The sequence below is a fragment of the Dermacentor silvarum genome, chromosome 8 (assembly GCF_013339745.2).
Source record: "Dermacentor silvarum isolate Dsil-2018 chromosome 8, BIME_Dsil_1.4, whole genome shotgun sequence".
Lineage (NCBI taxonomy): Eukaryota > Metazoa > Arthropoda > Arachnida > Ixodida > Ixodidae > Dermacentor > Dermacentor silvarum.
The window spans coordinates 35,578,081-35,591,954 of record NC_051161.1 but is presented as its reverse complement, the minus strand read 5'-3'; the positions used below and the strand labels follow the sequence as shown (position 1 = coordinate 35,591,954).

Genomic DNA, 13,874 nt, shown 5'->3' with positions numbered 1-13,874 from the left:
TGTTCGGGATGATTTTGTCCTCCACGGCCGCCGGCATCTACGCCAATGCCGGATTTTCTGCGACACGGGGCCCTTGACGCTATCGCGTTAATAAACAGGACGACCTGAGACCTAAAGTTCCATCCACTAACCAACAGGTGCAAGTGTCGTCTACTTATATGCGGTATTGAAAGGCTGCTAATAATAAAATTAGACAGTTACCAACCTCGCAGACTTTCCAAGATTTACTTTATATGCTATAATCACTTCAAATGAGTAGCAAATACCCCTGTAATTTCACTTTGGCTAAGTTGGTGATGGTTATCAATATACCAAAGTGAAATGTCGATGCAGTTGGCCTTTAAATGAAGGAATTTCTCTCTCTCTCCTCTCTCCTCAGGTGCATAGAACCGAGGGACAAAAGCCTTGCATTCAATACGTACATGCTTGCTCTGACCGTGTTCGGTGAGTAAAAGACATCCCACTTTCACCCGAAAGGCGAAGCATCGATTGTGATAGCAAAGTAGTAGACAGCTATACATAGTAAAGATAGTAGTTTTATCGGCTGTATACTTAAACTTGTAAACATAGGCACACTAACGAAATTAACAAGCATGGTGTCACGCCCGCACAAGCTAACATGAACACACCTCACTCGATGACCGTGGAGCCTTGCGACTAACGAAAGACGGCGCACTTCCCCGCTTTCCTCCCTTGCGTGCGCGAGATTGAGCCGCAGTCACCGGCTCACCCTCGCACGCTTTCACTCGCGCATGTAGCATACGGCACGCGGCAACGATGTTATCGCCCTTGGACTTTATAAGGAATCTCACGGCGACGCCGACGGCAGTAATGTACCAGGAGTGTCCATATAATTGCTATCGCAATAAAAAAGTGCGTGCGGGCGTGCACGCGCATATATTTCCGTTTCAGCAGCTCAAGATACAATACGCATTTCGTGCCCGCATTAGCCCTAGTCACATGAGGGCGGGCTCACGGCAGATACGAGGAGCAGCAAACCGTTGTAGCAAGAGCTTCGTAAATAAAAGCAATACATAGCAAAATAGCTTGCAGCGTTAGTAACGAGAAAGCCACCAAGAGTTAATTTTCTAGTTGGCTTCCTTTAGAGAATGTTGCCCAACATGGGCGTATCAACTCTTACCCACTTTTGAAAGCCGGTACTGCAGGCTGCGCACGGGCCAATTCCACAAAACAAAAGCCGAGGCCATGTTTTCTTTCAGAATACCTTCCGCTTTTTTAGTCCGTATCCCTTGCATGTGCAGCTAGGATTTTCTTTCGGCCCACGCCGCCACGCGCCGTAGCGGATGACGCTCGACCGGCCGCACTAACTAATGGTTATCAGTGGGCGAGCCGTCTGCGGGACACGCTTTGCACGCCTGCATAGCAGAGGAGGCTGTCGCCGGACAGTCTAAAACAAGTTTCATATTCCGCCGCTGCATCATCCCGTGTTTCTTGGGGCCGTCTAGCCTAACCATCTCCGAAGACACAAAATCATCGTTGCTTTTCACAATTTACCGGTCTGTAATCAGTGTTCTCATTTTAGCGATGTTGTTAGATATAGCAACTTTCTTGCTTGTTTAGCGTAAACGCTTTCGATTTAGCGACACGCAACTTTTTTAATGACTAGTATGAGTAACTTGCGTCATTTTATCGACTTCGTAATTAGAAAAGTTACTTCAAAAATGGCCTTCTGGAAAGAAGTTTATTAATACAGAATTATTATACTTATTATTGTGTTATAGAGGTTTATTAAAGAAAAATCTACGTATAAGCGGCTGATACGCGCTGTACGACACACAAGCTCTGTGACCACGATGAAGCAACGGTTGTATTCACATTGGTGGTTTTCCCATTGTGACTGTGCTTCCTCACACAGTGGTCATCCCAGACATCACAATGTGCTCGCAAGATTGATGCTGTATCTTATATTCAGTACAAGTCCGATTTGAATGGACTTAAACGCTGCGGCTTCCCCGGTGTCACTAAATCAATTTGATTGGTGGACGTTCGCAAGCGCAGCTGTTAATTCTTGGATATCAATGGGAATAAATTTTGTGTTCAGACAGAGAACACAGCAGATGATTAAGACATATCGACTGTACAGGAAGGCGTACATATCGGAGCGGCGGAGATCATTCACACGAATCTGAACAAATTCTTTCCGTTTCTTACAAATTTCGCCACTTGAATCAATATTACACGATGGCTTTCAGGCAGATCAACGATTGAAGCGTAGTATCTGACTTGTATTAAGCTGGGCAATTATCATCGCCGTATTAACATGTGGCCAAGGGCGTTCCGGAGAACTTAGTTCTATCACGAACGTGGAGAACCAGAAAAATTTGGGGGTAATTTAGACTAAGTGGCTTTATTGTGCTAGGAAAGCTAGGTTATTTCTATTCTTTTGAGTCATGCTGCATTAGTAACTTTGCAATCGGAAGGTAAACATGGAATTTCAGCTGTCATCATTGGTTATGTAAATGTATTGGTAAGGTAAAATACCTCATACGCTGCTGGTAAATTCACTGCTTATTTGTTACTTGCACGTGAAAAAACATGCAACATCTAGGTAAATAGTTTTCGTCATGTTAGCTTATAATATAGTGTTCCCAAAGTGCCTACGTTATTTAAAATTCCTTCGGCACATCTATTGAGAATTTCGAGCGACTTTCTTGTCTCGCTTTAGCGACACACTTCAAATAATATTGCCAGCACTGTCTGTAATGGTTCATCATGTGTGATTGATCATCAGATCTGTCAATGACAAAGATCTTTCACTGGCCCATCTTTCAGCCTTTTTGATTACAATGGTGATCCGCAAATGTCCTATGCCTATATATATGCCAAGTGAATGTTTCCTTGGATTATCCACCTGGCTTCAAAGCATGCAAAAGGAACGGACGAATGTGCAAAACGCTCGCTTTCTTGTCTGACGTTGCCTTCATGACCGAAATGCCCCCCTCTCTCAGGATACCTCTCTCTCTCTCTCTCTCTCTCTCTCTATATATATATATATATATATATATATATATATATATAATCAATTAGGAGTTCGCGCTTAACCCGGACAAATTTTTACGAAAGAAATGCTCACACGTGTAAAAACAACAAAAATACTAGTATTTTACTGATGTTTCGGCCGGTGGTTCTATCTTCATCGTCCGGCTTCCGATGAAGGCGGTGCCACAGGACGAAACGGCAGTACAATAATAGTATTTTTGCTGTTGTTAAACGGGAGAGTATTTCTTTCATAATGTTTATATATATATATATATATATATATATTTATAAGTGAAGTAAAGAGTAACCGGAGCCGGCACAGAAGTAGTTCAAAAAATAGAAGCACGTAGGAAAAACATAAAAAGACTTTACTGACGTTTCGGCCGGGGTCCGGCCTTCATCAAGAGTGATGAAGGCCCGGTTGATGAAGGCCGGACCCCGGCCGAAACGTCAGTAAAGTCTTGTTATGTGTTATGTTTTTCCTACGTGCTTTTATCTTTTGAACTATATATACATATATATATATATATATATATATATATATATATATATATATATATATATATATATATATATGTATATATAATATATATGAACGAGAAGAAAGGAAACTGAGGGGCCTGATTTTTAACAGCGGAGCTGTTTAAGGTCTTGGTTGCGCCGCGTAGAGCGAACAAAAACTGCTCCTGGCGATGACGTCACCACGCTTTGCCCAGCAACCACCTCGCGGAGCGGCGTGTGCTTCACATCCTCTCCGTACCGTGCACATGTTGCCTTAAGATCGAACGTTAAGGAGAGGGAAGGAGTTATGCGCGCGGCGCGCGCTATGCTCGGGAGAGAGTAAGAAAAAATGAGAGCGAGACAGAAAGAGAAGAAAATTGTAGCAGCACAAACGAGGCAACGCGCAGAGCGGCTGCCGATGCCGTCCGCGTTTCCCCGTTTCCCCGCGTTCGCGCCGAACGCGCGCGGTGTCTGTGACTGCAGCAGGCGCCTGGCGGCGGCTCGGCAGGTTTCGACCAGCCACGCCCCGGGAGGTGTGGAGGCGCAACTTTGCCGTGACGTCACCGAGGAGATAAAGTTCGGAGCCGCCGCGACGGCGCCAGAACTCTCGTTGACTCTGTGGCGAGTACAAGTAACCTTGACATTGGACGACCAAAGAAGATCTGGACACTCGAAGAAGAAGCCGCTCGTCTTGAAGCGCGTCGCGCGGCCAAGCGAGAATCTGCGCGTCGGCCGGCGAGCAGATTATGAATACCGTGCCTAGCAGCCCTTAGCATTTCCTAGCAAAACTTAGCCAAGCCTAGTAAAACCGGGAAGAAGCTAGGTCGATCATCAGCTCCGCTGTTTACTTCAGCCTTGCACCACTAGTGCAAACTGCCCACATTTCTTTAGTCATACCATAAAACGCCAACAATGACACCAAGGACAACATAGTGGGAATTACTGGTAGTTGTTAATTGAATTCAAGGAATGATAAACAAATGAAAATGAAAGTGGACGAAAAGACAAATGGCCGCAGGTGGGATACGAACCCAGGTCCTCGCATTACGCGTGTGATGCGCTTACCAACTGATCTACCAGCAGCGCTGTTTTCCAAACCAATTTCTGGTGTATTTATGCTTATCTCCTAGAACTAACCCTGGGAGTGTTAGCCAGCGCCACCACTCACGGCCTTGGCAGCGAATGTAGAACATCCTTTCTGCCGCAGGCATCACGTCCACGCGAACACTTTGGGTGAAACCAACTGGTCAATACACCAACACATGCTACCCGAAGGCTTCAAATCTTCCGGATGCGAGATTTTCGCTATATAATGAAAGAGAAGAAAGGAAACCAAGGGCTCGATTTTTATTACATCATCATTCACTTCGTGGATATGCTGTGATTTTTATTGCGATAGCAATTATATGGACACTCAAAAGCAGATTTCTGCCGTCGGCGTCGCCGTCGCCGTCGCCGTGAGGTTCCGTATGACGTCAATGGAGATGAAATCGTTGCCGCGCGCTGAACGCTGCATGTGCGAGTGAAAGGGCGCGAGGGGCGCGCGCTTTCATGGGGAGTGAACGCACGGCGGAGAACAAACGCGCGTTCTGCGCCGTGCTCGCTTAAGGGCTGCAGAAGTAGGCGTCTCTTTCCTCCTTTACAATCACCATATATGTAGAGCAAACGCGCCTTCTTCCGACGCGCGAGAGGCCGTGGGGGAGGGGGGGGGGGGAGGGGGAGGGAAGGGAGGCGACGTTTAGCTGCGGCACCAAGTGCCTATTTATATCAGAGGCTCCGGCAACAGTCACCAACGCCGCACGCATTTTGAGCGAACGCGGGCAAAACGCCGACGGCGTCGACAACAGTTCTGCCTGTTGCCGGTGCTGCTGCATGTCCAAGTTTATACAGCTGATAAAGCTAATATCATTCCTACGTATAGCTCTCTACAAATTTTCTATCGCAATTGATGCTTCACCTTTCAGGTGAAACTGCGACAACTTTTTTTATTGCGGCGAAAGCCTTATGTGTCTTGCCCACCGCGGCACCTGTGCGAAACATGTCTCATTGTTCAGTTGACCTTGAACGTCCTTGAGCGAAAACCGTGTCGTCGAAGCGAAATCGTGCACGATGACGACTCGGTGTAGTTATTTACTTGCTACACCGACCTCGACATCGTGTCCTTACCTATATGCAAACGCTCACGCAACAATTGTGATGGTGTGCGGGTCACCGTCGTCATCGTCTTCTATGAGTAAGCAAGCAACGCTCGCGCAACAGTTTTGATTGTGCGCGGGTCACCATCGTCACCGTGTTAATTAAGATATAGTTAATTAAGCCAATCAAACCCACGACCTAACTGAGCTAACTGAGGCGCTCCAACCCACGACCTTTGATGTTAATTAGGGCGATGTTAATTAAGGCACAGCTATTTAAGGGTAGCGTTAATTTAGGCACTCGAACCCGCGACCTTTGGTTGGAAAAACAAGTAATGCATTCGAATGAGAACATCAAGTAATTTAATGAATGTCTCTTGAGCACACAGGCTTTCGCCTTCACTCTCTTTGGCGTATGCTGAAGTGATTGTCAATTTTTTAGTCATGCCATAAGAAGCCAACAAACAATGGCCGTGAGTGATGGCGCTGGCTCACCCTCCCAGGATTAGTTCTAGTAGATAAACATAAATACCGCAAAATGTGGACGGGGAAGACGGCTCCGCAGTCGTTCAATTGGTAAGAGCATCGCACGCGTGATGCGAAGACGTGGGTTCGTATCCAGCCTGCGACCAGTTGTCCTTTTATCCACTTTCATTTCCATTAATTTATCGTGTCTTTAATTCAATTAAAAAGTACAAGTAATTTCCCCAATGCTGTCCTTGGTGTCATTGTTTGTTGGCTTCTTATGATATGACTATATATTTCTTCGGATTCGGTGTTTAATAAATTGAAAGAAGTGTAGGCGCACGCAGACAAGCGAAACCATTTAATTTCGATGTTTCGGCCGGGTCCGGGCTTCATCCGGAGAGATATATCTGCTTTCTGTAGCGTCACTCTATGCGCGGAAAGCAGTGACGCCCGTGGTGGATACATTCAACTGTGCGTCGTTTGCCTTGGTTCAATGCAGCTTTCTTCCCGTACCCGGTCATCTACGGTGCCCTCACGGATATCTCGTGCGCCGTCTGGGAGGACAAGTGCGGCACGGACGGAGCCTGCTGGATCTACGACCTGGACAAAATGCGTTACCTGATCACCGGATTCTCGTCGCTTATGCACTTCACCAGCTTTTTCTTCCTGTGCTTCATGACCTACTACTGCAAGAACATCAAGAACTTTTACGGCGACGAGTACGTTAAGGCCGATAAAGCCAAGCCTCTCTACAAGCAGCAGGAGCTCCACAAGACCGACAAGGACACCAGTGTCGTGGCCAAGGAGGAGTCCATCAAGCCTGCACCGAGTAGCAAGGAGGCCAACGCAGACGCGCATGCTCTCGACACAGAAGAGCCCGGGACGGAACCGGAATCACGCGTTCACGAGTCTGAGCCCACCCAGAGCAGCCCCCGCAGCAGCCGCAAGCCGAGCATCGATGGAAAGGAGCTTGAGAAGTCAAGCCAAAACGCGAACGTCACTACCTGAATGTTCCAACTGAACACTCGTTGGCAAGGCGTCTTCCGACACGTAAAAAGAAGCGGTTGGCCATTTATGCACCGCACAAGTCGTCCTTTTCTCATCTCTGGAGACTTAACTATAACGACAGTTACGCGGCCATGACGCGAATAAAAAAAAATCCCTTCGCAACAGCAGTCGATCATCAAGGTGGCATCCACTATTTATACAGGGTGTTTCAGCAAACACTTTCAAAATTTATTTAAGGTTGCATGTGGCAGATAGCCCAATTCTAGTTAATGAGCTGGTCTACTCGAAGAGGCGGACACTATTTGCACAAAAAATTGAAATGCATATTCGACGAATCAACAAAAATTCACTAATTAAGTTTTAAATAATTACCTCATGACCCATATTGCAATTAACAAATTGCAGCCGTGGAGTACGCAAGGCGGATCTACTTGGAATTAATTCTCAGGATGACACCAGTTTCGAGATATTAATTCCCGAACTTGGCGGAGAAATGCATTGGCGTTCCAGTTAATTTTGTGCTTCAATGCATAAAGCGACATTTTGTTAAGAAACTAACTGGAACGCCAATGCATTTCTTCGCGAAGTTCGGGAATTAATACCTTGAAACTGGTGTCATCCCGAGAATTCGTTTCAAGTGGATCCGCCTTGCGATTTCCACGGATACAATTTTTAAACTGCAATATGGGCCATCAGGTAATTAGTTAAAAACTTACTTAGTGAATTAGTGAAGTAATTAGTGAAGAATAGACCAGCTCATCAACTAGAATTGTGCTATCTGCCACAGGCAACCTTGAAGAATTTTTGAAAGTGTTCGCTGAAGTACGCTGTATATTACCTTAGAAATAACCGGAGAGCGATTGTTCCCAACAATAATGAAAACATTACGGAAAAGCAGTGGGATAAGGTAAAAACCAAATCGTATATCATGATGCAAGAGGTCACATTAACGTCCTGTACCTGTTAGTTCGGCAACTGTTCACAGTGCACAAGCTGAAAGAGAATAACTTTTTCTTCAAGAACTGTGAGCATACGCTCAACGAGCAGGCATTAGAGAGAGGAGCTCAACGACGGCTGGTTTCGCGATTCGTACGCCCCATCAGGTAGCATGATAATGAGCAACGAGAGTTAACGGTATAGAGCTTCTGCTCCTAGCAAAAAAAAAAAAAAAAAAAGAAGGAGCAGAAGAAGAAAATAAAAATTTCTCCTGCACATTTAAAATTGGAGCGCCACTCCCACCGTATCGTCTTTTCCTGTATGTAAATGTGCGGTACGGCCAATGTGTGCGATACTGAAAAGGCAACGGCACTCGCTACGTTTTTGTACGCCTCTCATTAAGCGATGGAGCTTCCTTACAACAGGAACTCAAAAGTGCACAGAATATGTCGTTGATTGAAAAGCGCAGGTTTGTATTTTATTTGTCGCATTGCAGGGCGCCGCACGAAGCCCAATGCACTGCGACAACACATTTTCGTCTTACTCTTCATTGCGTTAGAAAATTTCGCATAGGGGACTGGCTGCATCATTAGAATCACGAGTATAGCAAACAAGATGTACTGTCTTACAAGGGGCAGTCAAAGGAACTGCACGACCAAACTTGGCCCACGACGGTGCTTATGATAATCGTACACAGGATTTATGCGAAAGGTTAAAGGGACAAAGAGGCGCTCTGTAATGTAGCTGCATTATTTATACCTTGACCTTCATTCACGTCTTTTGTTGTTACAAAGCTTCGCAAGAGTGGTTCCTTTAACGCTGTATTGTAAACGTGGTCTTTCACCAATAAACATTTGCCCCTTTTATTGATGTTTGAGTCAATCGTGGCTTCCTGCGTTTACTAGAACATGGTGTCTCATGTAAATTTAACCATTTTGACATTTTAGGCAACTGAGGCAAACTGCGCATTGTTCGTAGTCAACGTCAATTACTTAGTCATTTTTTTTAAAGTACAACTGATTGTCCGAATAGCTAAGTTAGGATATGCCGACTTGTAAATATTTGTTTTAGGGTATGAGTTTGCAAGTGTTGTAACGCATGCACAGGTACACCCACTGAAGTTGTTTCCATGATGGTATATTTTATATGGTTCTTCGGTTCGAGGTCTGAACCAGGCTGAACTGGAAACTCGTGTGGTCTTTATTGTCGCAAGAGTGCGCGGGGCGATAAGGAAACTGCTATGGGCAATATTTAACATTGACCCTAAACAACGGACGCTATTGCTCATCACATTGAGGCTGAAAGTGCAGCGTGCTGCGTCGTTCTGTTCAGGTTCCTAAAAAAATAATAGTCGCAAAGTAGCTTTATTCTCCATTTCGTGATTCAGTCACCGAGGCAATAATAGTCAGCAGTAGGCGGCAAAAGTGACAGGCGTGATCGCCAAGCGCCCCCGATTCTCGAACTGCCGCTGCCATTACAAGCGCCGCGGCACTTGTTATCCCTGCCGCCATTAAACGGGTTGTCAAGGTCGGGGGCGCGCTCGACGCTGCCGGGGTTGAAGACGTCGGCAGCATTTTTGGTGGCTGAGGAGGTGGCTCCTCATGGCCCCTGAAGTCAAGTGGCCATACCCCGTCGAGAAGCGTGCAGAGGCCCGTCGACTGGTTGCAACGCGTGTTGCGAGGACAGCGCGAGCACGCCGGGCCCTCCAGGTAGATGGACTTGTTCAGCTCGTTGCCGGCCGGCCCGTAGTTGCACACGTAGACGACCAGTCTCTTGGGCTCGGTAGAGAGCGTGGTCATTTCCCCTTGAGCGTAGCCGCAGCCAACGGCCAACGTGGCTGCCCAGGCGATCTGCGCGAACGCGTCGCTCGACGGCGACGTCTCCTCGTAGGCGCCAACCTTGGCGACATCGTAGTGCAGGTTCTGATCGAACCAGCCCTTTATCACCTCGTGCCACTTCGTGGACGGCAGCCAGACCCGCGAGCGGTCCGTGAGCACGTTCTGGCCGGTCCTGAGGAAGCCGTACGTGAATCGGTCTTCCACGAGATCGTGCCTGGCCACGCCGGTCTCGTCGGTTCCCTGCCTGGCTAGCGCCAGGGCCACGTCGCTCATCTCTTTGTCCCAGCGCAGCTCGACCATGTTGGCTGCCGGAGGGAAGTCGGCGAGTTGTCCTAGTGCCAGCTGGCTGCGGTAGTGGTTGTGCGCCGACAGGATGTCATATATACGGAGGTCTACCTCGCCGCTGGTTATTTTGAAATCTTTGCGTACCGCGGAGCAGGTGGTGTGCGTCGGCCGCTTCTCGCGATACGATGCGCAGGCAGGCGTTTCTTGGCCGACGGCGGACAGCTGAGACCAGAACCACAGCGACAGCACCAAAGCCTTGTCCATCGTCGTCTTCTTCTTCTACGTTCTCAGCCACGCGAACCGTTCTTTCCAACTGCATGAATCATGATTTCGATGATGATGATGATGACCTCTAAACATGGCGCAAACCGACTAAGTGGGATAGATGGTGAATTGAGTTGGACAGAGAAAAATGCTATAATTGAAGGGCTTTTCAAGATGAAGAAAAGAAACAAAGGAGCGCAAAAAAAAAAAGAGTTCCGGCAAAACTTAGCTTCACGATGAGTGCCAACGTTATTACGATTAGCCTTGAATGAATGTAGTGACACACTGTTTTATGAAATTCTTCACTTCTGTGTAGCGGACTTATTCAATGTTTCGCGTTCGAACATGCGCAGTACAAAATTTTCATGAACTTTCTATTTAGACTCAGCGTTTGGCAGACACTGCGCTCCACGATCCTCGCTCAATGCATGCTCTGGTCCCATTCTGTTCATTTCACTTCTTTCTGCGCATTCGGCTGCTTTTGATGCTTACATTTTCGCTTCTCTGCAGCGGAGTTAATTTTCTGTGGCCGACTGCAGTCATTGCTTCTTGTTCTATTGTGGCACCTACACAGTTGCACCTAACCATTCTGAAAAATTGACCACGAATGCTCACATATGTATAGTGTCACGTGCCTAGCTTCACATACCGAATGGCTCAAACTGTTTATTCGGGCAAATACCCAGTGGCATGTACACAATGGCCCAAGTTGGCGTGAGTGAGGTTAGACACGGACATACATCACACATACCGCAAAATGGGTGGCATTACCAAAGAATGCCAGTGGCATAATAATACATTAATTAAGCTGTAAGACATGGATGATATTGTTGCATGAAAGAGGCGCACGCAAACGTGTCAATTGGCATGTATTTACATAATATATAAATGCAGATCAATCAGGGCAATATGTACGTTTCGCAGGAGTCAGCATCTCTAATATACGAGTAGAAGGCGGTGGTGGTAAGTCCTGGCTTTCAAGCCGTTGCATTGAAGTTGTTCAGGTTCACCTGGAAGACGCTACCACCGCTTTTGATGGAAGGTGTGATGTGATGCTTTCACCTCCCTGTGTCATCCGTTCTATCTCTGGACCCGCGTGAACTACTGCGGAGGCGTTCCTTTCCTTCGTCCCCAAGACACACAGCGTATTTGAGAGACGCTTCAGACTTTTAGTCGTTCGCCAGCTCTTTCTTCCAAGGATTGGCCTCCGTTGTACGTGGATGGGCTCGCCGCTGCCGGCGGAAGCGGAGCAACAGCAACGCAGCACAGCCGCACTCGCCTTCCGGCTGTTGTTGACCAAGTATAGGCAGCACCGAAGCCATCCCCCGAAGCCAGCGCAGCGGTGACGTTCGTGTCAGTGCCGATGTCGTCGATGTAAAGGGCGCGGCTATGGCGTGCCTCTTTTGCAGCAGACGGGGCTTCTCGTACCACGTACGTCGGGGCGACGAGAGCGGCCACGACGGTGAAGGTGTCCACGACTGCTGTCATCTGCGCGAACCACCACGTGGGCCAGTGCTGGAATTCAGCGCCAGAGGTTCGGGAGTTTCTCGACCGCCTCCGGAGGATCGAGGACGTGCGTACGTCGATCCGCGTCTGCACCGTGGACTGCGAGCGGTTTCTGCGCTTCTGCATCTTCGACTTCATCGGCGGTTGGCTCTGTCCTTCAATGAACGTGGCCTCGAACCGCGATCCCGAGGCTTCGTTGCTCCTCAACCAACCGCGGCCGACCGGCTGCTGCTGCTGCTGCTGCTGCTGCTGATGATGATGATGATGAAGCCTCAATTAATGGATCAAACCCACTGTGGGGGATAGGCCATGAACCGTGTTGTACATTATTGAAAATTAAAATAAATTAGTTAATAGATAAATAAGTAATAGAAAAGGAATATAAATGAATAATTGAAGATGAGATAAACCGATAATAAAAGAAATAAAGTAATCTATACTAAGCTACTGAGCCTTGCCTAGAGAAGAATAGTAATATGAATTTAGTAAGAAAACAGCAAAGGATAGACGTAAAAATGTGTAAGCTAAATTTTGAATAATATATATATATATATATATATATATATATATATATATATACTAACTGAGTTTGTGCTTTTACTTTCTGAATTTGTAAACATTTAATTTATTGAAGGACAAACAAATCAATCACTGAAAATGGGAAAATATTGTTAGAACAATCTTTTTGCGTCACAGAGGAAATTATAAATGACTCGGCAAACGTTCCTGTGGCTATATCCCAATACCGTTGCTGCAAGTGAGTGCATAACAGAACTACATAAAGGCGGTCCTATAGATTTCGAAGTGGAATTCCCAGATATCGTTTTCAACGATTAGGAAATCGCGGACACGATACTAAGATGTTATCGATGATTTCCGGCTTATTACAGAGGTAGCATAAAGGGGATGCCGCCAGACCACATCTGTGGAAATAGAAATTAAGTTGTGGAATACGGCAACGCAGCCTTGTTAATGACACTTCGAACTGCTAGTTGGGACGCCATTCTCCGTTCCAATAATAATTTAGATGGATAAAGTCTGTACACTGTGCTAATGACAGGCTTGGTGAGCGCAACTTCTTCTACTTCGTCTCCGCCGAACGTAATGTTGTTCTTGTTGTTGACCTGAGGGGGTGTGGCGCATAAAAAATTTAACTATGGGTTTTACGCGCCAAAACCACGGTCTGATTACGTGGCATGCCGTAGTGGGCGACTCCGAAATAATTTGGACGACCTGTGGTTCTTTAACGTACACCTAAATCTAAGTACTTGGGTGTTTTCGCATTTCGCCCCCGTGGAGCATACCCACAGTGAGGGATTGGCCATGATTCGGGTGGTTAAATTGAGTAAATAAAAATTTGGATGTTGGAACTTAGAAAGTAATACTTCTGTAAGAGCAAATACCAATCAGAAAAAAAAAACATGAACTAAATAAGAAAAAAAAAGAACTAACAATATGTAAGCAAGTAAGTAAATAACCAAATTAATAAAAGAAACGATATAGTGGGGATTGGGGGGCGATCAGTCTAGCATGGCAATCCATTGGATTCAGTTAGGTAATTTTGGATTTCTAAACAAACATTTTTGTTGCTGAACCCAATAACAGAGGCTACGAAAGATAGGATCACATGCGCATTTAAGTCAAGGCCAAATTGCTGTCTCAGACTTAGTATTGCTCTTTAGCATAAACGAGGGCTAGCACTACCTCAGTACGGATCGGTAATTGGACATATTCATTTTATCCCTTTCTTAAACACTGGCACAACCTTGGAAATTAGTAGTGTCGGGAACGATCCTGAAACGAACATATCCGCATATAATAATCGAACAATGAATCAGTGACAGATACCAAGTCTAGACTGGTTGATGAAGTATTTCTTAAAGAAAGGATTATGTTGTTGACCTCATGAGGGTCAGTAGGCTTAAGAGAGAAC

General features: G+C 46.3%; 2 protein-coding genes across 2 annotated transcripts in view; one reads left to right on the top strand and one right to left on the bottom strand.

The window, feature by feature from the left end:
• The window catches only part of LOC119462069 (solute carrier organic anion transporter family member 74D), a 52,337-nt gene extending 45,070 nt beyond the window's left edge, over window positions 1-7,267 (top strand). Inside the window, exons 8-9 of the mRNA XM_049672533.1 lie at window positions 380-444; window positions 6,604-7,267. Coding sequence (XP_049528490.1) covers window positions 380-444; window positions 6,604-7,112 — 574 coding nt within the window. The 3' untranslated portion in view covers window positions 7,113-7,267. The remainder of the gene's footprint in view (window positions 1-379; window positions 445-6,603) is intronic.
• Window positions 7,268-9,347: 2,080 nt separating this feature from the next.
• Window positions 9,348-10,443, bottom strand: LOC119462068 (scoloptoxin SSD976). Its single transcript, XM_037723417.2, has one exon. It carries the CDS (start codon window positions 10,433-10,435, stop codon window positions 9,413-9,415), a length of 1,023 nt encoding a protein of 340 aa, XP_037579345.1. The 5' UTR covers window positions 10,436-10,443; the 3' UTR covers window positions 9,348-9,412.
• Between the last annotated feature and the right edge of the window lie 3,431 nt (window positions 10,444-13,874).

What these genes read in the sequence shown, in the direction of transcription:
- LOC119462068 (XM_037723417.2), bottom strand. Translation starts at nt 10,435, where the DNA reads ATGGACAAGGCTTTGGTGCTGTCGCTGTGGTTCTGGTCTCAGCTGTCC.